General features: G+C 33.0%; 5 protein-coding genes across 15 annotated transcripts; 4 read left to right on the forward strand and 1 right to left on the reverse strand.

Moving 5' to 3' along the window:
* Window positions 1–2,055: 2,055 nt before the first annotated feature.
* On the forward strand, window positions 2,056–5,719 carry LOC100787587 (tyrosine aminotransferase-like). Its single transcript, NM_001255472.2, is given in 7 exon segments — window positions 2,056–2,349; window positions 3,889–4,228; window positions 4,306–4,524; window positions 4,674–4,733; window positions 4,935–5,090; window positions 5,192–5,285; window positions 5,384–5,719. Coding segments are annotated over 7 exon segments (1,257 nt in total). The 5' UTR covers window positions 2,056–2,080; the 3' UTR covers window positions 5,503–5,719.
* A 3,155-nt stretch (window positions 5,720–8,874) lies between these two features.
* On the forward strand, window positions 8,875–11,791 carry LOC100777074 (reticulon-like protein B17). The gene is made up of 8 exons (XM_003539491.5): window positions 8,875–9,391; window positions 9,482–9,635; window positions 9,715–9,789; window positions 9,891–10,032; window positions 10,592–10,661; window positions 10,757–10,822; window positions 10,905–11,027; window positions 11,435–11,791. Exons 1-8 carry the CDS (start codon window positions 9,016–9,018, stop codon window positions 11,608–11,610), a joined length of 1,182 nt encoding a protein of 393 aa, XP_003539539.1. The 5' UTR covers window positions 8,875–9,015; the 3' UTR covers window positions 11,611–11,791.
* Window positions 11,792–15,686: 3,895 nt separating this feature from the next.
* On the forward strand, window positions 15,687–17,262 carry LOC100788117 (uncharacterized protein At4g28440). Its single transcript, XM_003540326.4, has 2 exons — window positions 15,687–16,198; window positions 16,901–17,262. The coding sequence occupies exons 1-2, from the start codon at window positions 15,964–15,966 to the stop codon at window positions 17,089–17,091; spliced, it is 426 nt and encodes a 141-aa protein (XP_003540374.1). The 5' UTR covers window positions 15,687–15,963; the 3' UTR covers window positions 17,092–17,262.
* A 673-nt stretch (window positions 17,263–17,935) lies between these two features.
* On the reverse strand, window positions 17,936–20,630 carry LOC100788648 (protein NUCLEAR FUSION DEFECTIVE 6, mitochondrial). 11 transcript variants are annotated; one of them, XM_006592785.4, is made up of 4 exons: window positions 20,457–20,630; window positions 19,997–20,118; window positions 19,199–19,233; window positions 17,936–18,181 (listed from the first exon to the last, which is right to left on the reverse strand). In XM_006592785.4, exons 1-3 carry the CDS (start codon window positions 20,603–20,605, stop codon window positions 19,214–19,216), a joined length of 291 nt encoding a protein of 96 aa, XP_006592848.1. In that variant the 5' UTR covers window positions 20,606–20,630; the 3' UTR covers window positions 17,936–18,181; window positions 19,199–19,213. The 11 variants fall into 11 exon arrangements, with proteins under 11 accessions (XP_006592848.1, XP_003540376.1, XP_014620546.1 ...); XM_014765060.3 differs by lacking the exon at window positions 19,199–19,233 and adding an exon at window positions 19,506–19,560 and having other exon boundaries at window positions 18,002–18,181; XM_014765059.3 differs by lacking the exons at window positions 17,936–18,181; window positions 19,199–19,233 and adding exons at window positions 18,354–18,530; window positions 18,642–18,704.
* A 225-nt stretch (window positions 20,631–20,855) lies between these two features.
* On the forward strand, window positions 20,856–24,737 carry LOC100789535 (nuclear cap-binding protein subunit 2-like protein). Its single transcript, NM_001255072.2, has 8 exons — window positions 20,856–20,931; window positions 21,036–21,259; window positions 21,359–21,497; window positions 21,579–21,612; window positions 22,041–22,151; window positions 23,908–23,961; window positions 24,104–24,210; window positions 24,407–24,737. The coding sequence occupies exons 1-8, from the start codon at window positions 20,914–20,916 to the stop codon at window positions 24,479–24,481; spliced, it is 762 nt and encodes a 253-aa protein (NP_001242001.2). The 5' UTR covers window positions 20,856–20,913; the 3' UTR covers window positions 24,482–24,737.
* Window positions 24,738–25,703: the final 966 nt, after the last annotated feature.

Raw genomic sequence — 25,703 nt, forward strand, 5'->3', positions numbered from 1 at the left:
GAAATTTTAAATCAATAATGACACAGTTCAATAATGGTTAACTGTTATATTTAAAAACTATTATCAAAATAGGATATAAAATTAAAAATCATAAAGTATTAAATGTATTAGTAGATAAGAAAGAAAAGAAAAAAATATTAAACTAAAAATTCTTACGAAACTACAAAAGATGAAGAAAAAATCATACAAATTGGAAAGTAAAGAAAAGGTTTCAAAGATGCAAACCTTACAAAGTTATAATGCACTCAACTAGAACCATAACAGTAAGTCAGAGGTCAACAATCACAAACACAACAAACATCAAGTTAGAGTTACGAAGGTCTTAAGTTAAATGAACGGTGACAACAATAAACTCAAACTAGTAACGAATAAATATGAACGAGAGAAGACGTATGTGAATGAATGAGTGACAGGACATGAAGATGAAGCGTTGTTATTCTAATTTGATTTAATCTGAATTTTAATCTATGACGTGAAGATGAAATGTTGTTATTCTAATTTGATTTAATCTGAATTCTAATCTATTATTATAATTTAAAATATAATGTTTTATCTTTAAGATTTTTTTAAAAAAATAAGAAGCATAAACAACATGGAAAGGAAGCGTGAAGAAGAAATAATAAAAATCTAATCTATTATTATAATTTAAAATCTAATCTTTTATCTTTTAAGATTTTAAAAATATGATTTTGAAAAAAAATAACAAAAACCATTTCCTGTCTATAGGCTTCGCGTGTCTAGAACTGTGTCTAAGGTAAAAAAAAAAAAGATGGACATGACAAATGCATGTCCAACACGTGTTCGGTGCGGTCCAACGCATGTCTTTGTCGGAAATAAGAACACCACTATTTGGGGTCATGTCCGTACTCCACAGGTGTTATGTAACAATAAGATATTTATGTGGCTAAATAAATTCACGTGCTGATACAATAACATATTGGGGAGTGCCTAATGGTTGCAGGGGAGTTGCCATATCATATGTGGCAGCGATTGTATAATTTGTGCTTTCTTTGGTGTCTTGATCTTGGCTTACCTTTTTCCTCATGTAATATTGCGCATGGCTACTTTGGTTTTGCAAGTTATTGATGTGTCTCCATTTATACTGGAGTCTTGTTCATACCTTATGTTGAATTTAAGCATTTCTTATTATTAATGAAATTTTAGTTTCTATATAAAAAAATTCTCATCACATGTAATTTCTTTGTATATTGGACGGGAAAATAGTCAAGGAATAGTGTATAGAAAGGTTTGTCCACTCAGAAATATATTAAGTTAGAAATGACATGTGGTGTGTGGCAGGGTACTACTTAAGGTGTATTGAAACTATCATATTTGTAAACAAGCGCGTAGATAGGAGGGGGTGCTTGGTTTGACCTTATATATCAAGGGGTGTACTACTAGTGTGTTTAGCAAGGGTATCATTGTGTGTTTCAATTAGCATCCATGATACATGTTTGATCTAATTTTTACGTTAAGATGCACCAAAAGCAATTAAAAATTGTTTTTATGATCCACATTTAAATTATTTGAATAAGAATTTAAATACGATCACATTTGAGTTTAATGAATGAGAATCCAAATATGATAATAAGTTCTATTATGGTTTTTGGCTTTACTTGACTCAACTTGTGAGAAGAAATTGATTTTGACGATAAAAAATCAACACGATTAGAACTTAAGAGATGAAAATCACTCAATTATTATTTCATTTTTTCTAGGATCACCGGTGCAATGCTCTTATAATTAACTATTCAGACCGCATTTTCCGTGCAGGTTACCTGTTGAAAGTATCTTTGAATAATTGACACAATACAATTTATAATCATTGTTTAGCCTAATCTTAATTAAGGACACTCTGACCACTGTTCCATGTCATATGACATGTGAATAGAAAAAGCATATAAAGACAAGATTCATATGGAACCCAGAACATGACCTGCAGCTTTTCTTATTACAGTACAAAATGAAGTACAAGTACCATTTATCTTTCTCAATTGGAATCTTATCTTTTCCCTACACTTTCTTTAAATTCACTTATATTGGTTCACCAAACTCAAACACCATATACTGGGCGAAGAGAATGGAGGATGGAAGTGAGAAATGGAATTTTCAGGGGAACAAGAAGCTGAATGCTTCATCCATCTCTGTGAGAGGGGTCTATAACATGTTGATGGAGAGAGTCAACAATAGCCGAGACAAGAAACCTTTGGTTCCTCTCTGTCGTGTAGATCCCACCGAGAACCCATTGTTTCGGACTACCCCAGAAGCTACTGATTCTGTTTCAACTGCTGTTAACTCCTATAACTTCAACTGTTACCCTCCCACCGTTGGCTTACCTGATGCAAAGAGGTTTGTTCACTCTAGCCTCATCTACAAAATAAAATTGTTGTGTCAGCATTTCCAATGAGAATGACTTATATACAGTACCATTGGAGCAATTGCCTAGACAATTTTCATATAAGAATAGTTGGTTATATAAGTAATGGTCTTTAACAATTGTAGGATTAATTTAAGTTCTTAAGAAATATACTGTTAGAGAGAAAGCTTGGTAAAGTTCTTAAATCTCATGGTAATATAAGGTCACGCAAAGTAAGTTAAGCAACTCTATCATGGTTACAGCATTGGAGATGCTCTTCAGTAATTAGTAATAAACTCAGAGAGCCAGTCCAGCGTGAATGAGACTTAAAAGCAAATTTTAAGTGACGGTTTTTTATGTCAAATGACATATTTAGTCTTTTATCTTTTTATAAAGTTCATTATGATCATTTGTCTTTTTAAAAAGATTCAAAATGATCTTTTTGTTAGTTTAAAGTTAACCCAGTTAACGATAATTATATATTGACGGCTAAAAATTGTCACAAAACGAAATAAATAAAGAAAAAGCAATAGTGCATCAACAGTTTCATCCTTCACAAATCATACTATGATTCAACTTCAGCATCTTCTTCCTTCTCATCTCAACTCACAAAATTGTCGACTCCCCCCCCCCCCCCCCCACCAATCTGAGGAGGTCGCGCTAGATTCAACAAGAACCTTGATTTTCCAACGAGATCATCCACAAGACATCTTAATGCGATTCTCCCTTATCCTTTTAACGACACCCACCTAAATGAGTCTTTTTATCCCTCTTTTTGCTTTGGTACTTGAAGGTTTGGTGGCTTTTCAAGTTGAATTGGTTGTGCTATTTTGGAAATTTCAATTTGGGTGTGAGATTTGTGATTTTCAATTTAAGAAAAAGGGGATTAGGGTTTGTGAAGGATAAAATTATTGATACACTCTTTCTCATTTTTCATTTGGTGACGGCTTCTAGTCACCTGTATTTGATTATATTTAACAATATTAACTTCAGTTTTTTAAAGATAAAGGACAAAAAAAGATACATTTGATCATTTAGTCGTTTCTTCTTTTTTTTTTTACTTTAAACAAGAGAACGGTTGAGTTTTATGGTCAGCATATATAACCTTTTTGCTTTATGATAAACTATTTTTTATTCCTAGGCTTAAAACTTTAACTTTAGTAGCCTTACTCTTGGATCGGCTTTAAATAAAGGGATTAAGTTTGCCAGGTCTTAGCTATATATGCCAATGTGATTGAAGTACCGAATCTATTGAATGATTATATCTAAACTTAACTTCTAGATTTTGTGATTTGAATTTGGCGTTCAGTCATATGATTACATATTTGTAATTTCTCTTGTAAGGAAGAGATAGAACATGAGTGACATTCAATGTTCTTTTAGTTCAGTTCACAAGTATACCTCTTTCCTGGTGGCATAATTGTATTTGGTAATCCAACAAATGAATATGCATGTGTGTAATTCTCAAACCAAAATCAATATATGATTTTCATGTTGGTTTGGTAATAATGTATAGCATTTCCCAAAAGCAGGGCTATTGCAAATTATCTCTCTTCTGATCTTCCATACCAATTATCACCAGAGAATGTTTTTCTCACCATCGGTGGCACACAAGCTATAGATATAATCTTGCCTGCCCTTGCACGTTCTGATGCCAACATTCTCCTTCCAAGACCAGGGTACCCGCAATATGATTCTCGTGCTAGTTGTTGTCTCCTCGAAGTACGACATTTTGATCTTTTGCCCGAGAGAGGTTGGGAGGTTGACCTTGATTCCCTTGAATCTCAAGCAGATGAAAACACAGTGGCCATGGTCCTCATCAATCCTAGCAATCCATGTGGAAATGTCTTCACATACCAACATTTAAAAAGGGTACATACATATAGTCTTGTGCTTACGTTATTTAAGAGTTGGAATTGAAACGTGATAATTTTTTAGAGCTCTTGTAGGTTGCTGAAATTGCTAGGAAACTTGGAATCTTTGTCATTTCTGATGAAGTTTATGCCCATGTAACTTATGGAAGCAATCCATTTGTTCCCATGGGGGTGTTTTCTTCAATAGTTCCGGTCATTACAATTGGATCTTTATCAAAGAGATGGTTAGTTCCTGGTTGGAGAACTGGTTGGATAGCCACATGTGACCCTCATGGAATTTTTCAGAAAACTGGGGTTAGTTTTCTCCTTATCATTATCATTCTTTTTTTTCATTTTGAAGATCAAATGGAATAAAAAAATTTCTTAGCTTAGATATATATATTATCCTGGTATTTGACTCACTATGTTGTATGACTTATGCAATTGTTTTCATTCTTTATCAGGTTGTGAAAAGTATCATCAGTTATTTGGAGATCACAACTGACCCTCCAACCTTCTTGCAGGTAACCAATGCAAACTATCATAAGCAAAATACAAGAGCAAAAGAAAATTACTTTTATAAAATTATATCCTTGTTTTCTTCTTCTGAATAGATCAGTATACATGCATTCAGAATTTTTAACATATGCATACTTTGCATGCCCATTTCCTTTTTTTCATTTTCTTTTCCCTCGAAACAAAAATTACAGCTAGTAAGTTTGCAGGCAGCAATACCTGAAATCCTTGGCAAAACAAAAGATGATTTCCTTTCAAAAAATCTTAATATACTGAGGGAGACTGCAAACATATTCTATGATTTATGTAAGGAGATCCCTTGCTTAACATGCCCTCACAAACCAGAAGGAGCAATGTGTGTCATGGTACGTGGCATTTAGAGTTTTAAGGTTTTCATATGTTATTAGTACTTTAACACTGGATCATCATTACAGATGATAAATTAATAGTAAATTGAATGGAGCAGGTGGAGATTAACTTCTCACAAATTAAGGACATTGTTGATGATATGGATTTCTGTGCCAAGCTAGCTGAAGAGGAATCTGTCCTTCTTCTTCCAGGTAATAATTTTTTCAAGAATCTCAGTTTCATTAGTTTCATGAATAAAATAAAAGTCATGTGATGATGAAAATTTCCCTTTATTGATCAATGGTAATAGGTGTCACGGTTGGACTGAAGAATTGGCTTCGAATTAGTTTTGCTGTCGACACTTCTAATCTTGTAGAAGGCCTTAGCAGGATAAAAGCATTTTGCCTTCGATATGCAAAGATGCCATGAAGTCATGTCACATGGTAGGGTGTGGAAGATGTTGATTTCTTAGGGATATCTTATCAAAGACCATTTATTTAGCAAAATTTATAATGTATGGAGATATTTCTTCTTCTCACACGGTAGGGTGAGGGAGGTGTTGATTTAGAGGCATGTTATATCTTCTTTTAGGCATTTTATATCTTAACAAGACCATTTATTGACAGTTATAAAGGAGGGTTCATAACACTTCTAGCGGAGAATATATTTTGTTTAAAAGAATACTACAACAATAATAAATATAAAAATTTAGAATTATCTACCTAAATATCAATTTTCGAAGCCTTATTTTTTTTTAATGTAAAGACTCTACACATTCATACACCGAGACCAATTTTTAATATTAACCATTTAAGAAATGGAACAACAACAAAGCAACTTAGTGAGTGCAATGGTAGTGATCTAGGTTGGAAATGACACTAATGTTCCTATAAATAAGAATCATCGAGTCTTCTTTTAAGAAACCGATTTGTTCATATCTTTATATACTCTCATCTTTATTTGTTTCCATCTATTTCAATGCGAGATAATCATATTTTCACCAAATTCAAATTACTTTGCTTTATTTGTATTTTTGGCGCTATCAAACATATAATAATATTTTATTAAAATATTTATTTGATTAAATTCTCTAATTTAATTATTAAATAAAAATATTTTCTTTTGTAAAGATTGAAAAATTCGTTTGTGTATGACCTAAGTCCAATATTATGATGATAGTAAATTGATCATAATTAATTTATTAATCAAGGTAAGTGTCTAACAATACTCTTTAACACGTTCAACTAAATAAAGTAATGTCATTTACCTTCAAAAATCAATAGAAGAATAATGTAATATTTTTTTTAACGTTTATGACGTCAAGTTAACTCTAAAGTATGATATTTGACATTTGATATTACTCTCAAACTCCAATAAGTTGACACATTATATTTAATCATCAAATGACTTAATAGACTCATTTATTTTATCATTCAATTGGTCTAGTCAAGGTCTTAATTATATCGTAAAACTCAAACTCATTATCAAGAGTTGATGAATTTCTTCTTGATCAATCATTAATTATACAAATATTTAATCATATACAATGTTTAGGTCAAAGAAAATTTATTAATTACTATGGTTGATGATCTCAAGTCAAAGAAAACTATTATATTTTTGTATAAACATTATATTTCTTCTTGAGAATGACTTCCTATTGACATTTTAAGATAAAATATTAACCATTAGTAATTCTTAATTGAGTCGTTTCAATAATGACATCCAAATATCTATCATCTATATATGCAATTTAATAAATACGATCTATTAATTTTTATACAATAAAGATCATTACATGTACATTGATTTATTTGGATTATTGATATTTCTTTCACAATAATCCTATGATCCTAGATTAAAATTATAAAATACTTATTTAATTTCTCATTATCGTAATTTTTATCATGATAACAAACATATAATTTTAATCAAGGAATTTTCAAATTAATAATTCAATAAAATAATAAATATGATAATAGAATAAAAAACAATTCTTTATTAAAATTAAAATTGTTAATTTGATTGAATATTAGGCATACACATTTATCTCCAACATTTATTGGGTGAAATAATATATGAACATAGTTAGTGATGTTCACAATAAGGTGTGGGAGGTGTTAACATCTAAGGGAATGTATTGAATTAGGATTTTAAAAGATTTTTTTTTTATATAAAAAGTCTTAGGTATTCAATCAAGATTTTTAAATAGTATAAATAGCTTGTGTGATATTCAATTAAGACTTTTAAGATTTTCTAAGGAAGACAACAAAATTCGGTGCTATTCCATTAGGATTTTTTTATAACTTATAAAAAATCTTTTGGTATTAAAAAATACATAAATTTTGATGAATTATTTTTTAAGAAGGACTTCGATGAATTTCATCATATTTTTAGTATAAAATATCTATCAAACAATCTCATCCAAATCTTTGAAATTTTGGTAGATTTTTTTTCTTTTTCTATTCGTTACTGGACTTTATTTTTTCTAATCACACCTATTCTCCTATCTCTTTAATATTTTTTCAAGATGTCATATATATTTCTTCTATTCTTTTAGAATAAAAAATGTCAAATATACTATTTCTCTTTGCACTTTTCATTTTATTTTTTAAATTAAATTAATGTTTGTCTTATGTGTTAAGACTAATAATGTTTTTCTTAGAATGACTATGTGCATCACTTGTTTGACACAATATTTTTATGATTGTTATCCTTAATTTTATTATCCATATAACTCAATAATCTTTCTAAAAAAATTTCATTCTCACTACTTCACTACCCCTTCCTAGTATATGCTTGTTATTGTATTTTATTTAAATATGTCATTAGATTTATTATGACATTATTATAGTAATTAAAAAAACCAAGAAATCAAAGTATAATTTTAAATCTATTGTTCAAATTCAAAGGTGAGAATGAAAATATGTTATTGCAAGAAAGATTAGTATTGGAGGACATAAAATTAGAATCAATATAACTATTAAAAAGATTATATTGTTTTTTTTTATCCAAACCTCATCATTTCTTATTATTATTTTTACTAACTCTTATAATTTTATTTTATTTTTTAAAAAACTCACAAAATCCTTTTAATTTTTATAAATATATAAAATCCTTTCAAATCCTTTAAATTCTTATGATATAAATTCATTAAAATTTAAACTATCATAAAAATCTTGTAAAAAATTTAATAAATCATAATATTTCTACGTAATCTTTTAAAATCTTAATCCAATACATCTCCATTTATTTGTATTTTGGTTACTTCACTATTTTTCACATGTGTTCTCATTTAATACTTATCTCTCATATAGGGATATACTTCACTCTTCTCAAATGCATCTTGTATATTCTCTTACTATGAATTGATTCCTTTAACAAGTTCTTGAATATTAAATATTAATTTTAGTCATTTTTATAAATTTATCATTTTTTAATCTATCGTTTTCAAAAATTTTAGTGTCAACTTTAATTTGATTTTTTTTATAAATTATTATTATTATGAGATGAATAATAGTAAAAGAAATCACTAACTTAGTAAGAAAAACCACTTACTTGGACATTAAGCTCTAACTTGTAACATTTTTTTTTTAAATTTAATGATTATATATTATTAATGTAAATTTTTTATACTATCAGTTAATAAAAAAATTACTTTATATGAATTTTAATATAATTATTCAAAAAATCAACAAATTCGTTACTCAAGATGATTTATAACGAGAAATCATTGCATAGAATATTTTCTATTTAATATAAGATTTTAAAACCGATAATTTCTCCAACGGCTACTACCCAAATTGTCAACATTCAAATTGGTTCAAGTAGCACAGCACTGCACTGAAGCGCCTCACAAAACCCTCAACAAAACAAAAACCATTTGCACCACAAAAATCATCATCTCAATCCCTCAACCTTCCCTCAACCTTCTTCTTTCAAATCATGGATTCTTCTTCCCATCAGCAAAACCCTTGTCTCCTCATTGCAGACAAACAAACCCAACACCAAGACCACCCTCTTCCCCTGTCCCCTCTCGCAACCCCCACCAAATCCCCATCCCCCGCCGTCCCTCGCAACACCTCGCCGCCGCCGGAGTTTCCAGATTCCGCGGGGGTGCGCCGCCGCTGCAAAACCAGAGCACCCCAAACTGCGTCCCCGAGGAACCCTCGCAAATCGCGGCGGCGCTCCGAGCTCGAGATTCGAGAAGAAAAAGATTCAATCTTTCTCGAAGAGGTCGGAAAACCCAGAAAGAGAAGACAAACCGCGCGAACTAAGAAGGAGAAACCTAACTCTGCTCCGCCTTCAACCCCATCTCCAAGTATGCATTTTTACCATTTTCTCCCGAATCCCTATGGCTTCTCTATGTTTGATCTTAATTTTTTTTTTTTGTGGGTGATTTTGTGTTCAGAGAGCGAAGAAGAAAATGGTGGTGATTTCGACCGTGTTGGGCAGGTTGTGAGTGATTTGATCATGTGGAAGAATTCGTCAAAGTCAACCTTTTGGTTTGGGTTTGGTTCTCTTTGTCTCGTATCTTCGTGCTTTACTCAAGGACTCAACTTTAGGTCTGTACTTTATGCGTTTTTTGTGTTTTTGTTTTTCACCCACGTGGAGGAAAATCTGAGATTTTTAAAAAAATTTCAGTATCTTCTCGGCCTTGTCGCAATTGGGGATTCTCTTATCGGGTGTTTCGTTTTTCTCGAATTCGATTTGTCAAAGGTATGATATTTAGTTCGAGATTCATAGGTGGTGTGATGGTGGTGTTGTTATGCTTCAAAGTCTTCCTTATGTTTTTTGTGACTTTCGTCCTTGTGTTTCAGAAATGAGGTTGAAGAGAAGAGGGAAATCAAGCTGAAAGAGGATGACATTTCGCGTCTTGCGAAATTAATTCTTCCTGCTCTGAATTTTGCTCTTTCAAGGATGAGAGCACTGTTCTCGGGAGAACCATCCATGACCCTCAAAGTAATCCTCTAAGTTCTTCTTTTTAGATATAGAATTTAATTTGATAGTATGTGATTGTTAACATTTTGGTACTTTTCAACTAATAAGATAGCACCTTATATTGAACTATTGAAGTAATTATAGGTGTTATGTGAAATGATGGAAAGTGTTCAAGAACAAATGAAACAAGCTGAGAATGATAGAAAGCCATAAGAAACAAAGCAACAGATTTTGGACTACGTCTACAGTCAGCAACAGATTTCACTATATGAATATGAATACAGAAAATACAGATTGTTCTCACACCCCTCCACCATATCTCGCTCTCTCAGATTTTGGCCCTATGCATTTTTGTTGTATCTCATGGTGTGACTATTTAAGTTGCTGTTCTTATGAGATCATGAGAACCATAATGACTTGAGAAGCATTCTCAAAACTTTGAGTGCAGTCAGTGGTTTAAGATATTCTTCCACAATAGGATTGAATTTTTGAATTAAATTCTTAATATGTCAGGTCAGGTCAGGTCAATAATATTTTTTTTGTACCGCCCAAGTAATTGGTTGGTCTTTTGTTGTTTCAGGTAGTTCCTTTTCTTCTACTAGGAGCGGAGTATGGCCACTTAATTACTATCTGGAGGCTGTGTGCCATTGGTGAGGACACCATTAACTCTATATTCTTTTCCACTTTACAGTTTCATTTATTCCATACATCTTGCTAAATTGCTAATGTTTGTATATATGGACAGGATTTCTTGTCAGCTTCAGTGTCCCCAAGCTTTATTCTTGCTACACTGCTCAGATAAACCAGAGAGGCATGAGTCCACCTAATTGCTGGAAACTTCATATGTCTGTCCACTTTTTAGTGCTTAATAGTAGAAATTTTTTGTTATGCAGCTGAGGGCTTGAAATCATGGTTGTTGGACACATGGAGTGCTTGCACTCGCAAGAAGAAAGTGATGGCATCAGCACTCATGGCCTTCTGGAATCTATCTTCAATAAAAACTCGAATCTTCACAGGTAAGATAAGACCCTAGTAACAGAATTGGCTGCATTTTATAGCATGAATTGCACAAATCAACATTCCATCCTGTTGGACTCCAATCCAAGTTGAGAGGAGGATTGCTTTCAATGAGCATTGGAAAGTAGGATTTGGCTAAAACAAACACACTCTAGGCAATTTTAGCATAAGCTCCGACCATTTGCACTATTTCAGAGCCTTTTGCAAAATTATGCTGGTAGTCTCAGATTACTTGGAAATTAGACTATAAATTTGTCTCAGGATAGATTTTTTTTGCTTCTCAATAGATATATATTTCCCTGTTGTACAATGAACCTTGAGATGGTAAATCCTGTCTGCTTAAATTTGCATTTGGGTTTGGCAACTTTGCGGTGGTTGATTCTTGTAAAATAAATTTTCCTTGCAGTTTTTATATTGCTCGTACTATGTAGATATTTAAGGCAGCATGTGGTACTGCAATTAGAAGATGGAGAAGCACAAGTAGGAGAGAAGGAACAGCAAAAAGATTTGGTGATGGCAGAACTAGAGGAGAAGGAACCACAACAGGCATTAGTTGTTAGGGAACAAGGGCGCCAAAACTAGTTAGCTCTTTGTTATGGGATGCTTCTTTGTCCCTATTTGTTGAACATACATAATCAAGAGTCATTAGTCAGTCAGATGATTAAACTGATTCAAGTTTTCACACAATCTGACTTCCAATTTCAACACGTAGTATTGATTTTCAATATTCAATTGTGAGAAACTCATTGTTTCTGTGCTAGCACTGAATTCTTCACTTAATGCACACCAATCGGCGTTTATTTGTACTTTCTAATACTAGTGACTATCAATAATCAGCTCACGATACCCACAATTAGTTGGTCCAGCCCATCTTTCGTTAGAGTAATTACTGCAAAAGGAGGGAAAAGGTTGTAAATGGGACCATTCAGCTAGTAGTTAAGATTTTGATTGGAAGATCTCAGAAGTATTTATCTGTAATCATTCCTTAGTCCAACAGTTTTGGGGCTTATCTTGCACCTCATATGGTGAATGTTCTTTCACAGAAAACACTAATGTTTCTTTCCCCAATTCTTTCTTTTCTCTCTACCCTGGAATCCAGTCCTATCACAATGCAGATTAATTGAAACTGGAATGAAAAAAAAAAAAAAAGATCACATGTAGAATTGTAGATTAGGAAAAGTTTGTTTGTAGGTATACGTCTGTATAATTAACAGAGAAAAAAAAAAATAGGCTTTCGATAGTTTTAAGTCTAAAGAAAATGAATGATTGATTACTTTCTACTCCGAATCAGCCAATTATTTTTTTTCACCTAATAAAAATTTAAGCTTTTCACCTAATTGCCAGCTTTTGCACTCCAAATTAAGAATCCTAGTGTTTATTATGCTCTCAACCAGTGCCTCAACTTCATCGTATACATCGCTTCCTTCAGTGTGGAGAGATTTAACTGCCTTCCCTCATCGACCAATCCCGTGGCAATCTCCCTCATCTCTGTTCCAAATATCTTTAAAACAACCAATCTAGAGTCATCAACTTCCAAATTAGTATAGAATAGCTTAATCAAGTTTGGATAGCAAGGGTTGTGAGTTTGAAGATCTCTCTAATCCCTTAGCCCTGATGAATTTCATCTGATAAAATCATCAATGCAATAATGAGAACTCACATCAGTATATTTTGAAACATCAGTGCCTGTAAAAACACAATTTTACATACCATGAAAGCATTTGAGATTTTGAAAAAAAGAAGGGAAATTTCAAAAAAAGAAAAGGCAAAAATCATAGATTCATGGAGTCATGAAATGTAGGGGTCAGACCTTATTACTCTGAATTAGTATAACAATTATTATACTAATATAAATAAAAAAAATTAACAGATTTAAATGCCATAATAATTAAAACCATTATGTGCATAGACTGTAATTTAAAGGAAAATAAAAATTTAAGCTTTTCACCTATTAATGGACTTTCCCTAAACAAATAAATTTATTTAGCATTGATCCACTAAAAATCATGTGTACAGATTACAATATAGGATTCGCCAATCCGTATTGGGCATACAGATTCGCCAATCCATATTAACTTTACGGAAAGACAAAGATGAAATTTCATTATTTTACTTGGTGTACAAGGTAATGTCCTTTTACATATTGTAGCCAGTACACATGGTTTTTAAAAGAAATTGATCAAAGGCCGAGTCCCTGGCTTATATCATCCTCGATCTGGATCTTATTGGCGACATCTTTCTCCTGGCTCACAACCTCTTCTATAGTTGATGTTAACTAATGGCAGATGACAAGCGGCGACATTGGGGTGTACTTTGCTGCATCCAGGAATGGTGTTACGCTGCATTGCTTCTTTGCTGATTACTCTTGCCTCAACTTCTTGGACCAAAACCGCCGACAACAAAAGTGTGCAGAGAACAAGACCCTGCATCACCCTTGTCATTGCCATCGCTATTTAATTAATCAATGCGAAGTTGATTAATGATGAGTTAAATTAATTTGATCAACTTGGTTTTGCTTTCGAGGGGTGCATGCGTTTAAATAAGACCATGTTTTCTTTTCTTTTTTTAACCATTCTCTATGAATAGCTATGCAATGACAATGTCCTCTCGTTGCATCCGCAATGAAGGGAAGTACAAGACATCGTTCCCTAAGAATGGGGGATTCAAGAGATCCAAAGAGTCATCTTGAACCATATATGAAAATTACCCAAAACTGTATAAAAAAACAAGAAAAAAAACCCAAAACAGGAAACATGAGCTGTTTTTGCTAGTTTTTTTTTTCTTTCTTTGAGAACGAAAGAAATAAACAAACCAACTAAAAATCCAGGTGGGTATACTAGACCAGCATCACCGGCTAGAAGAGAAAAATAGAGAAAAATAAGTAAATGAATAGTTAATTAATTACATAAAAATCATATTGAGAGAATAGTTGGAAGGGCCGGCTCAGCAATTTTAATTAATTTGCTTATGATACCACTCGATGTCTACAGCCATGAAATCATGAGCTTTAGTCAGTGTTTTTTTTTTCTTCTCTAAATCGGAATTCATAGGCATCCCTCAATCTAGTTAATCATAAACTAATTCTATTTATGTGACACAGAATTGTGATGAAATTTTATATATAGAAAAAATTAAATACGTATTTTTTGGTTAAATAGATTATTAACCCACATATACGTTCAGTGCGTCAATTGACTCAATTCTATGAATTATGAACTTTAGTTAATGTGTTCACAAGTGGTTTTATTTTAAGTTATTTGTGACAAAAGTTCAATTTTAGTATGAAGATTTTAATTTGTATATTTTAGTTTTTTTAATTTTAGTTAGTTGTTCTAATTTTTCAATAATTAAAATTAAAGTTTTGATCGTATATTTTTTTATCTAACAAAGGAAAGTACATAATAAAGGTGTGGCGTGATATTGATTATATAAAATGGTGAAAGAAAAATATATAAAATATTTGAATAAAAAAAATAATACCCATAAATTAACACTTAATTTGAAACAATTTTTTGGAGTTAAATATGATTTTTTTAGACAAAGTGAGATTATATCATTTCATTAAGGATGATAGCTTGTACGTATGTGGGAATATATATAATTAAAATCATGGGAGCTAACATGAAAATTTGATGCTGTTACTAGATTATTAGTAACAAAATTGGCTTGCCTCCTGACTAAACTCACTCAAGAGTTTTGAACTATGGTAAGAGATGCCCTACATTTGATTAATAAGGAGTGGAATACATTGTGGCCAGATTTTGTGGAAATCATATTGTCCTTTATGATTTTGCAATCTGTTTAGAAGACAATGTCGTGAAGGTTAAGCTGCTAGATCCACAATGTAGCTTGATGGAGAGCGAAAACTTCAACTTCTGCAGCTTGAGGTATGCCTGAATAGAGCTCGATTAGGGCTTTGATGAAGGTGCCATAAATATAATTTGTAAATTTGATTTAAAATTAATATAAAATAAACATTTTAAATAACAGGAATAATTCAATCAACAATAATATAATCTATTACTTAATTATAGTTTTGTTGGCCATGACACCTAACATACTATTCTAGACTTTTAAGACATTTATTAGAACGTACCCATCACTTAATTAGGTCATTAATCAATCGTGCATGAAAATGAAAGTAAAAATGTCTTTCTATTATTATCTCATAGTAAACCTTCGACATAATAGAAAACTCTAGATTTAGATTACTAGGCAAAACATATAAAGTTCATAATCTTTAATCTATCATCAAATGATATATTCATAACGTAATGATAGCAATCATGGTTGTAGAGTAATGTACGTGTTGCTGTACAATGATTTTATACGATGAACTCACTAGGTGATGATGACTTATACATCCATGTAATGTAGGTGCGAAGGGAATAGCAGTTGTGGATGTTAAAAAAAATTATAAGAATTTAGGGCGAAGAAGACAAGAGCTTGTGTCATACCTATATTGTAACGATGATGTGAAAATAAAACATACCAGATTATATTTTATTTTGATAGGGTTAAATCTGACTTGGATTAAAAATATAAAGTCCAACTAGACATTTTTATTGGTTACAAGTCTATTTTATAAGAGTGCTCTAGCCTATAATAATTAGCTTAACAAATTGCCTATATATATGATTACAAGATATCTGATTAGCAATTTGGGCATCATAAAAATATTGTCAAAAAACTTTCACCAATTATTATTTACTTTCTGTTGGAATTTGCAAGTACCTTTTGGGCCCTCACATGGGCCAACAAAGCCTAACGCTTCCCACAAGATGAATCAGGCCCAACGCCTATTAAATCACCAAATCCGAAATCAAAGGCAGAGAGAAACTAGGGTTAGGGTTTAACTTATAATTGCGTGATCGATTCCGATTCGATTGATTCTCTTCTCTCTCACACGAAGTAGAAACACGAAACTCAGAATCCATGGCGACACCAGCGACGACGAAGCGAAAACCGGTGTTCGTGAAGGTGGATCAGTTAAAACCTGGCACCAACGGCCACACACTGACGGTGAAGGTGGTCAGTTCCAAGCCGGTGAAGACGGTGAGCACCCGCGGCGGTCGACCGACGGTGCTAGCCGCGCGCCCGTCGCGCATTGCCGAGTGCCTCGTCGGCGACGAAACCGGAACCATAATCTTCACCGCTCGCAACGAACAGGGTACGATGATGTTTCTTTTTGTATCGACTCTGTTAAACGTTGCGCTTTTTTGTGATGTGTGTTTTTTTTTTTTTAATTTGCATATATTTGATGTGTTGAATTTAAAGTGTTTAAAAGACTATGTATAGTCTTTGACTTTTTGGTAGCTTTATTTTGAGTCCTTCAAATTGCAACCACTTGGGACGTGAAAATTTGGAGTTTTAATAACGCTTTGTATCTGCTCTACGTGTGTAGAAAAAATAATTAGGTAAAGGGTCTTTATTACGTGTGAAAAAAATTATGTTATTGCAGTGACAGTGTAAAAGTTGTTCGATTACGTTGGGAATAGATTAATTTTGAACTCATTGATTTTGTCTGGTTTGAGTGTAACTCAGATTGAAACACGGAAACCAGGTTCCCGTTGGCTATGTAGATTGTGCATTAAACGGTATCCATGTTATTAATTCAAATATAACGTCAGGTCAAGGTTTGTTGTAAATTGTGGTCGTACTCTTACATTTTCTCTTCCAAGCAAATCTTTTTCATGTGTATTTTGTTGCCACATCTTTTGGCTTTGCTGCAAATCTAAATGTTGTCATTCTTGCTTGTTTGCGAAGAAGATATCAGATTGGTGAATAATTTTGAAGTGGTTAATTTTGAATTAGATGTTTCATTGGTTCACTTTTGTGTTATAGTGGTGAATAACTCTTTTACTTTGTGCAGTGGACCATATGAATGCTGGCGCAACTGTAATTCTGCGTAATGCAAAGATTGACATGTTCAAGGGATCTATGAGACTTGCAGTGGATAAATGGGGGCGTATTGAGCCCACAGACCCCGCAAATTTTGACGTTAAAGAGGATAACAACCTTTCGTTAGTTGAATATGAATTAGTGAATGTTGTTGAAGAGTGATTTTGTCTTCTGAGAGTGAATCTTTGGGGTTTACGGGAGGTTTTAATTTTTATTTTGACACCATTGAACAATTGGCTGCGGTGCAGTTTTCTTATGGTACAGTCTTTGCTTATTTAGTCTTAAGATTGCTGTGGTTAATTTAAGGAATGATATTTCAGATCAGTTTTGAAATGTGACAATGGTTAAGCTTAAGATGCAAACGTAAATATTATGTGTTACCTCAAATAAATACTGTATTCAGTCCTTTCTGAACGAATCATTTGTGCTTTTGTCATTCAAATGTATTTCAAAACCCATAGGTAGCATACATAACTGTTCCATTAAGCCCATTTTATTTTTGGTTTATAAAATGGGATTCCTGGTGGTCACGGGCGTTGGTTTGGAATTATGTCAATTTAATGCTCATTACCAACCCTTCGAGATTAAATGGGATTAAGCTAAACTCCACTCTAAGACCTAATTTTGTGATGGGAAATATTTTTGTCAAATTCGATCCAAGTAGGGGATTGTTCTCTAACCGTGAACTTGCCTCCAGTTTGATTATGGTTTATCTTCAAAACTGAATTGATTTGATGGTCTAACAATGAACTGTGGACTTTGTTTAACTATTGTTCACTTTCAAAACCGAGTTGTTTATGAAGTTATTTTTGTGGCGTCATTGGTTCGAAGACCCATTTCAAATGCTGCAATTGATTAATTTTAAAATTAGATGCTTCATTGGTTCATTATCTGTACAGTTTTAACATTGAAACAAAATGTCCAAGCTCGTGACCTTTACAAACTTAGCGTAGGTAATTCGGTAGATTATTCTTGCACGCTAAATTGAAACAAAATGGATTTGAAATTTGTGAGGAAAATATAATTCTGAATGCCTTTATTAATTTTATACGAGGTCAGTGACCAAGATAAGCAAAACAAAATCAGTACTCGAAAAGAAGGGGAATGAGAGCCTACAGATAAGAGTTAAAATGTCCACGGCACAAATTCTATAAAGTGGCCACAATAAAAGTCCAACTTTGATTCCCACAAAGTAATTTTGAGCATAATCGGTATTGCATTCTGTAGTTATCACATCATGACCCCTCACCTTCTGAAAGTTAAAAAAAAAAAAAACTAAATGAGAAAACAAAAAAAATCACCGACCACCTTTATAACAATACAAAAAACAAGCACGCTATACTAAATATACCACCTTATATATCATAAGAAATTGATAGACAGAAAGCATGGATTTTGGATTTAAACTAGTCAAGAGGGAAGGATGCATAACAAGCATCAATTCTGCATTCATTAAAAATCCCTAGTTGATTCCATACAAAATTTCCAAATAACAAGGATAGACATTACAAAACTTTATCCAACATGTCACAATACAATTTCAACTTATTTGCCTTTAGACTTTAACATCCGGGTGAATAAAATGGCAGCCTTTTATGCATCTGAAATAAGAAAGAACAGAAGTCAGGCGATCTAGGTTTTTAAAGTTCCTTTCAGGTTTTGGGACTCAATTTGTCCATCCAATGGCTCAGTCAAAACACTGTCTCACGAACCAGATTTGTACATAAAAGATTGCTTCAATCTTCAGAACACTTATCACACATCATCATTGCAATCTGATTAAACAAAAGAGAACAGTAAACACCTCAACTATCAATTGACCCTAGTAAGTACGATGTGTGATAATATTTCAAACAGTTAAACATAGAAGGAAGAGAAAATAAACTACATTCTAGAGAAACTCTTACAAGAATGTTGAGGGGTATTTATCTTAATCTTTTTATGTATAGAAAAAGTCATTATATTTCTATATATAAACAGAACCCACCAAAATTTATGCCAACCGATTCTTTTATTCCAGACAATTCTACTCAAGATGCATAAACTTTGAACAATATGATTCATAAATAAGAGACCAATATTATTTTCTAAAATACAAAGTAAACCTATAGGAAGAATCCAGCTTAATAAAATTCACCATGCCAACTTAAAAGAATCCAAGAGCAACAAACTTTTTGGTGATAGATATCTAGCAAATCTTCCTAATAAGAATGTTTTTTTCTTTTTTTTGTTTAAAGCCCGACATCAAAGAGGTCCATGTCATCCCAACCTTGCTTCTTGATCTTCAAATAGTCTTCTCTTTGCCTACAAACAAAAGGAGTACGTATGGCTTCACTAAAAGATTCAGTTGTATGAGTGGGGAAAGTAGAAGATTCAGGGCATAACTCAATCCATCAATCTTGGGTAGAAGATTAATGTTTATATAAAGATATGATCAAGCATCATGTAGATGGACCACCTTTTCCCCATAAATATGAAGAACTGTATTTCATATGTATTTTGAAAGCATTATATTATCAGATCCGACAAGACTCTATCAAGTTTAACCCAAGAACAGAAAAGAAACACTAACTTACCCGAAAATTAAATTGAAGAAAGAACACAAGGAATCCTACAGATGTTTTTAGCTACCTAATTCAAAAGTAAAATCCAATTGTCAGGTAATTAAAATGATCACAGACTAGGTAATCCAAAGAGCGGGACCACATAATATAATACTCTTTGTAGTCCTAATTTTTTTTCTCCACATAGGCTGTAAAATATCTTCCAAGTCCCTTTCTCGTCTAACTACACTCAATAAACTCCCAAGTCAACCAGCAAACAGGATAAAAAGAAGAAAGTTTTGAATAATAAGACCAGTTTCAATTTATAAAGAAAACCAAACTGAAGCAAAACAAAGGAAATCAAAAGCTAAAATGCTAAAACTAAATCATACAGTGCTCAGACAGAAATCTTCAAAATCATTTCCACTTAACCAAACCAAAACTATTCAGCATACAAATGCAAATAAACAGAATCTTTCGTTATAAAACGATACATTACAATGCAGTAGGAGCACAGACAATACCTTCAGGAAGCCAACCATAGCTGTGGCGAGAGACGGATAGCATCGAAGTCATCAAAGCAGAAGCAGTTGCGCTATGGTACGGTAGCATGGATTCCACACAAAAGCTCAATTCAACGGGACACCTTCTCATACAAAATCACATCAATTCATTATTTCATTTCAAGCATTAACACTAATCCAAGTAATTCATCACTTATAAACAAATAGTTCAATCGAGGTAACACTAGCTCCAGTTAGTTCTAACTTACATATAGCTTCTGAAAATGATCTAAAATGCATTTTCTTCTTCCAAATTACATTTCTTTAAAAAACTTAATCTAACTAGTTAACATATTTCAAAAGTGATTCGAACTTCGAAGCAAGTAAAAAAAAGTTAGAAAAAATCCTAAACACTCTACATTCTTAACAATAATTCAATTGAAGTAACACTGAATTTGCCACTAATAAACAAATAAATTACCTGAGTGTAGATTGCGAGAGAGGTTTGTTGGAAGCGACACGGAACGGAGACCGAGCCGCTTTAGCATCGGAGCCGAGACGGAACGCGGCACGGCGAGCGGAACATGAACGGAAAATAGACCTCGCGGCTGCGCCGGCGGTGGATGCCATTTCGTTATCGGAAAATTTTAGGGTTAGTGAAGGTTCCACACTCACTACTGACTGGTGTAGGGTTCTACAAAACTAAAACCCTGAATGCATCACCTTTCCATCATGGGCCCAAAAAAAACTGAATAGGCGTTTAAAACTTTGGGCCTCCATAACTCCAAAAAATAAGAAAAGCCCGTTAAATAAACCGGACCCAACACATCGGATCGAACCGATTCGTTTAAACGTTGGTCTTGTTGGGTTTTCTTTCTCTGCCCTAACCCTGTTTCTGAACTCATCTTCTTCTGAATTCTATTGTTGCAGGGTAACACATGGCTCTGTTATTCAAGGTACGATTACACTACAGTGACCATTACATAATCTGATTCAGGAGCTTCGTGCTTACTTTAATTCGCTAATTTTTCTTTTTGTTGTCGTTTGGTGAGTGGTGTAGGATCCGTCGAAGATTTCGGCGTATCGAGATAGAAGGTTCCCCGGGACGCAAGAGGAGTTTGAGCACGCGCTTCTGACCTCAACCACCGTTTACGTGGGGAACATGTCGTTTTACACGACGGAGGAGCAAGTTTACGAGCTCTTCTCGCGTGCTGGGGAAATCAAAAAGATCATCATGGGCTTGGACAAGAACACAAAAACGCCTTGCGGCTTCTGTTTCGTTTTGTGAGTCTCAATTGCTCTGAAAACATTAGTGTGCACTGTTAATTGCAGTTATTCAGTATTAATTGATGATTTTGTATGAATTTGTGTATTTTTTGGTAGATATTATTCTCGTGAAGATACTGAGGATGTTTGCAAATACATAAGTGGGACGATACTGGATGATCGTCCCATTCGAGTTGATTTTGATTGGGGATTTCAGGATGGTAGACAATGGGGGCGTGGGAGGAGTGGTGGCCAGGTGAGCATCTCGTGTACCTGTGATTCCTATGGTTGTTTTTGTTCTTGGCTAATTGTCAACTGCTTCTGTGGATTTGTGCAGGTCCGTGACGAATATCGCACTGATTATGATCCTGATATCCTTTTAATCGTTGAATGTACATTTTGTCTTTAATTTGCATTCTTGTGTGATTGATTTGTTTGCTTGATTTTCTCCTTAAAGTTTAGAATAATGTAATAATGAGGTTCATCAATGATTTGTCCGGGCAGTAAGTGTATATAATCTAGTTTGATTAGCTAGCTATTATGATATTCTCTAGATATGTGTGCTTACATAATAGAGAAAATATTAATTCTGCTAAGATTTTTGGTGGATTGTAATTGATATAGAATTATGAATACTCTCATACCTTCAGTTGATCTTGAACTGGAAATTTTACTGCAAAATTATTCCGAAAGAATTTGATATGCTAGTTTTTATCTGCTTTCTTTTATGATTTTGATTTATTGGATCAGTGATAAGTTATTATAATAGGCTCCTTTTAGTTTCCTTAATTCTGCATACGTAGAGGTGGCTATGGGAAGCTGGTTCAGAAAGAATTAGAAGTACAAAGGCAGCTTGTAGATTATGGCACTGGTTCTTTGGGTTCTTTTCCACCAGTTATTCCAACTTCCTGTAAGTGGCTCCAAACTATATTTTGAACAGATCCTCAGCTATTAGGATTAACTCTGCTTCATCATTTCACTTGTTTTGAGATCACTTAAAATTAATTCAAATATTTATTTTTCATTTAGTTTGATTTTCGGATTGCAAAATTATGTGGGACTTATCAACCTGCTGGATTCCTAAGATATAACTAGAATGTTACTGTGCAGTTTGCATGAAAAATCTATTCAAAATTGTCCCTCTTTTGCATAGTGATGACCAAAAAAACTTAGTTATCCACAATGACAATTGACACATGGAAAAAGTATTGGACAGATTTTATATGTATACAGATATAGTCGTCAATAGCACCAAATTGTAGCACATTTGCAGAATCACATTGCAGAGTGGCTGAAGCATGCTACAAAAGTTTAATAGTGTCACAATGGCTCCGATAACTGACAAAAACAGTGGAAAATCGGGGCTGGAGTGGATCACTGAAAAATCTATTTTAACTATGAAACAACATTTTTGGCAACATTAACAGCATTTTCTGGCCAGCTGTTACAGTTGGCCATCCCCAGCCTCTTCTCTACATAGTTTCTGATTCCTTAGACCTGTGGCCATTTTCTAGCAAACCTGTCACTGTTTTCAGCCAACTGTGACTTTTGCTTCCTTGCTTTGTTCTGTCCCTGTATTCTGTTTGTCAATCCCTCTAAAACTAGTCTTTCATCTCACTTTTGTGTGCTCTCTTCCAAGTTTTGCCCTTTAGTTATTTTATTATTAATTGGTCAGAATAGTGGTTATCCTGCTAACCCCTATCCCAGTATAGTATTTTCAGGGTTGGCTGCTCACATTATTTGGGATTGACATCGATGTATATAGATAATTAATAAGTAATTCTAAATTTCTAACTGAAAAGTGTGTCCTATCGTGGTTTAATGTTTTGACTCAGTGAGCCATGCCCGTGTTTACATTGCTAGTTGGGCCTAACATTATAGTGATCTGTGTAAATATGCAACACATGAGGAAGCTCCAACTGTACGCATTCTTTTGATGTATATAGATAATTAACACGTAATTCTAAATTTCTAACTGAAAAGTGTGTCCTATCGTGGTTTAATGTTTTGACTCAGTGAGCCATGCCCGTGTTTACATTGCTAGTTGGGCCTAACATTATAGTGATCTGTGTAAATATGCAACACATGGGGAAGCTCCAACTGTACGCATTCTTTTGAGTAGCCTGTCCGTTGTCCACTCCTGCATCCTCAAATTGTGCAGTAACCTGCAGTATGAAGAAATTGCACAAATTGATACTTTCAATAGCCAATATCTTCTGCATTGTATGTTCAGTTATCTAAATCAGAAATTCAAATTGTCATTGTGCATTACTAAGTTCAGTAAGTTGGGTTACAACTAACTGTCCCTCCAAAGAAAGCAACATAATAATGGCTTGCCTGTTGAATCTATTATGCATTAAAAAAATCCCAATGATTTTTGCCAAGTTTCAGTGCTTATTGATCAGAATATGCTAGTTTTTATCCTAATGGCCTTCGGCATTTTTTTGTTCAACATTCAATTTTGTCTTATAATTTATTAAATACCCTTCAGGTGAGAGTACAATTATGTGTTTAAGTCTCATGGGGAACCAGCCTCCCCTTGTTTTGTTGATTGATTTTTCTGCTAATTAATTTCCAGTACATTCTAAGATTTGTGGTGATTGTCATTTGCCATGATTTTTTTGTACTCCTTTGAATTAAACTGATCAGCAATCTTACTATTGCAGATGGTAGACATGGTGGAGGTCATGGTCATGGTGGTTCCCATCGACATGGTAGAGGTAGTTTCATACTTTCATCTCATGACAAAGACAATGTCTTTTGTCCAGTGATTTTTTTTAGAAGAACTTAGAAGTGTTGTTTTCACTGTTTTACCTGCGAATTTACTATTGACATGAATTTCATTTGTCTTTGACATGATAGATTACTATAGGAAGAGACACCGAGATGATGACCGCCACATACACGAGTCCTCAAAAAGAAATTCTGATCATGAATCTCGGAGGAACACTGACCACGAATCCAGACCGGTATTCTCTACAAACATTAACGATACTTCAAGCTAATTTTGATCAATTATTCTACAATAATTCCAATTGCCTTACTTGTATTGTGTCACATTGGTGCATTAGGCTCTAGAACATACTTCAATTGAAGGCATGATGCTTTGTATTATTATTTTTCACATTGGTGCATTTGTCTCAATCAATTGATTTGATGTGGCAGGAAAAAAATCCACGGTTTCGTGAGAGTGGTGATTCTGATGATGACGAGGAAGATGATAGAAAAAGACGGGCTTAACCAGAATTTCATGCTTGATCAAGTTGTTTTAAATTTAAACATTTCTACTGACATAATTAAAGGTGGATGATTGTTTGTATAATGTATATTATTGCAAATTGCAAAGATCTCACTGTTAGTTTAACCTTTCTTGAAATTCTAGGCTGGATCTGCTGCCTGCATATATATGGCAGTGCTATTTACTGTTTTGTATCAATATTTTTCTCTTGTGCTTTTGTCTACCAACATATTAATAAGATTTTGTTAACTTTGTCTATTGATAGAGATGTGACCTTGATCAGGTTTACTTGATTTTATCAATATCAATAGATGCTTGCTTGAAAAATAACTAGTATTTTAGGATAAATATTTTTTTACTTAATTAAAATTCATCATAAGTAAATAATTTTTTAGATTTACAATGAATAGTATTTGCTTGAGAAATCAGCCGAGTACAGTGGCAGATCCACTGTGGGGACAGTATTAAAAAATTAAAATTAGTTATAGTTATTATTATACATATAGGAAACTGGAGTTAGTGGGTTCAAAATTAAAAAAATTAGAGAGTAAAATATAAACATTTAAGATATTTAAGTGTAATTTTCCCAAAATGAGGGAGTGTATTTAAACATGCTCATTATAAGTTAGGTCTGCCTCTGGCCGAGTACAAGAACGTTGAACGTATTATTTAATTAAATATTTTTAAAAATTGTAAAATCATGAGTAATAATAAGTTAGAAGGGAGACTTGCAAGATGTGAGTTTTAATGAATTTTAATTAATAAGACAAATGCTAGTAACATTTTTTGACACTTTCTTTTTAATATCCATTTTAAAATTTGTAATAATATATTTTTTCTTTCGATTTAAACGTGAGACCCACTAAAATTAATCATTTTGAATAAATTCTAATCAATCATATAAAGTGTTAGAAATATAATGTGAAAAAGATTATCGTTAACATTCCACAATAATAAACTACATTCACAAGACAACGTGATAGAATAATTAATTTTAATTCGCACAAAAATTTAATAAAAATATTTTTTAATATTATATAAATATTAAAATCATATAGTGTGTATCATTATTAATATATCTAACAAGAGCAAAAATTTTATATTTAATGAGAATTTATTTAAATTAATTATAAAATATTTACTTGTGATGAATATAAGACTTTTTGCATATAATTGAAACATGAAGCATAGAGCACTTTCAAGCTTTGAGATCTTCCTTATTTT

Source organism: Glycine max, chromosome 12, assembly GCF_000004515.6.
Source record: "Glycine max cultivar Williams 82 chromosome 12, Glycine_max_v4.0, whole genome shotgun sequence".
NCBI classification, from domain to species: domain Eukaryota; kingdom Viridiplantae; phylum Streptophyta; class Magnoliopsida; order Fabales; family Fabaceae; genus Glycine; species Glycine max.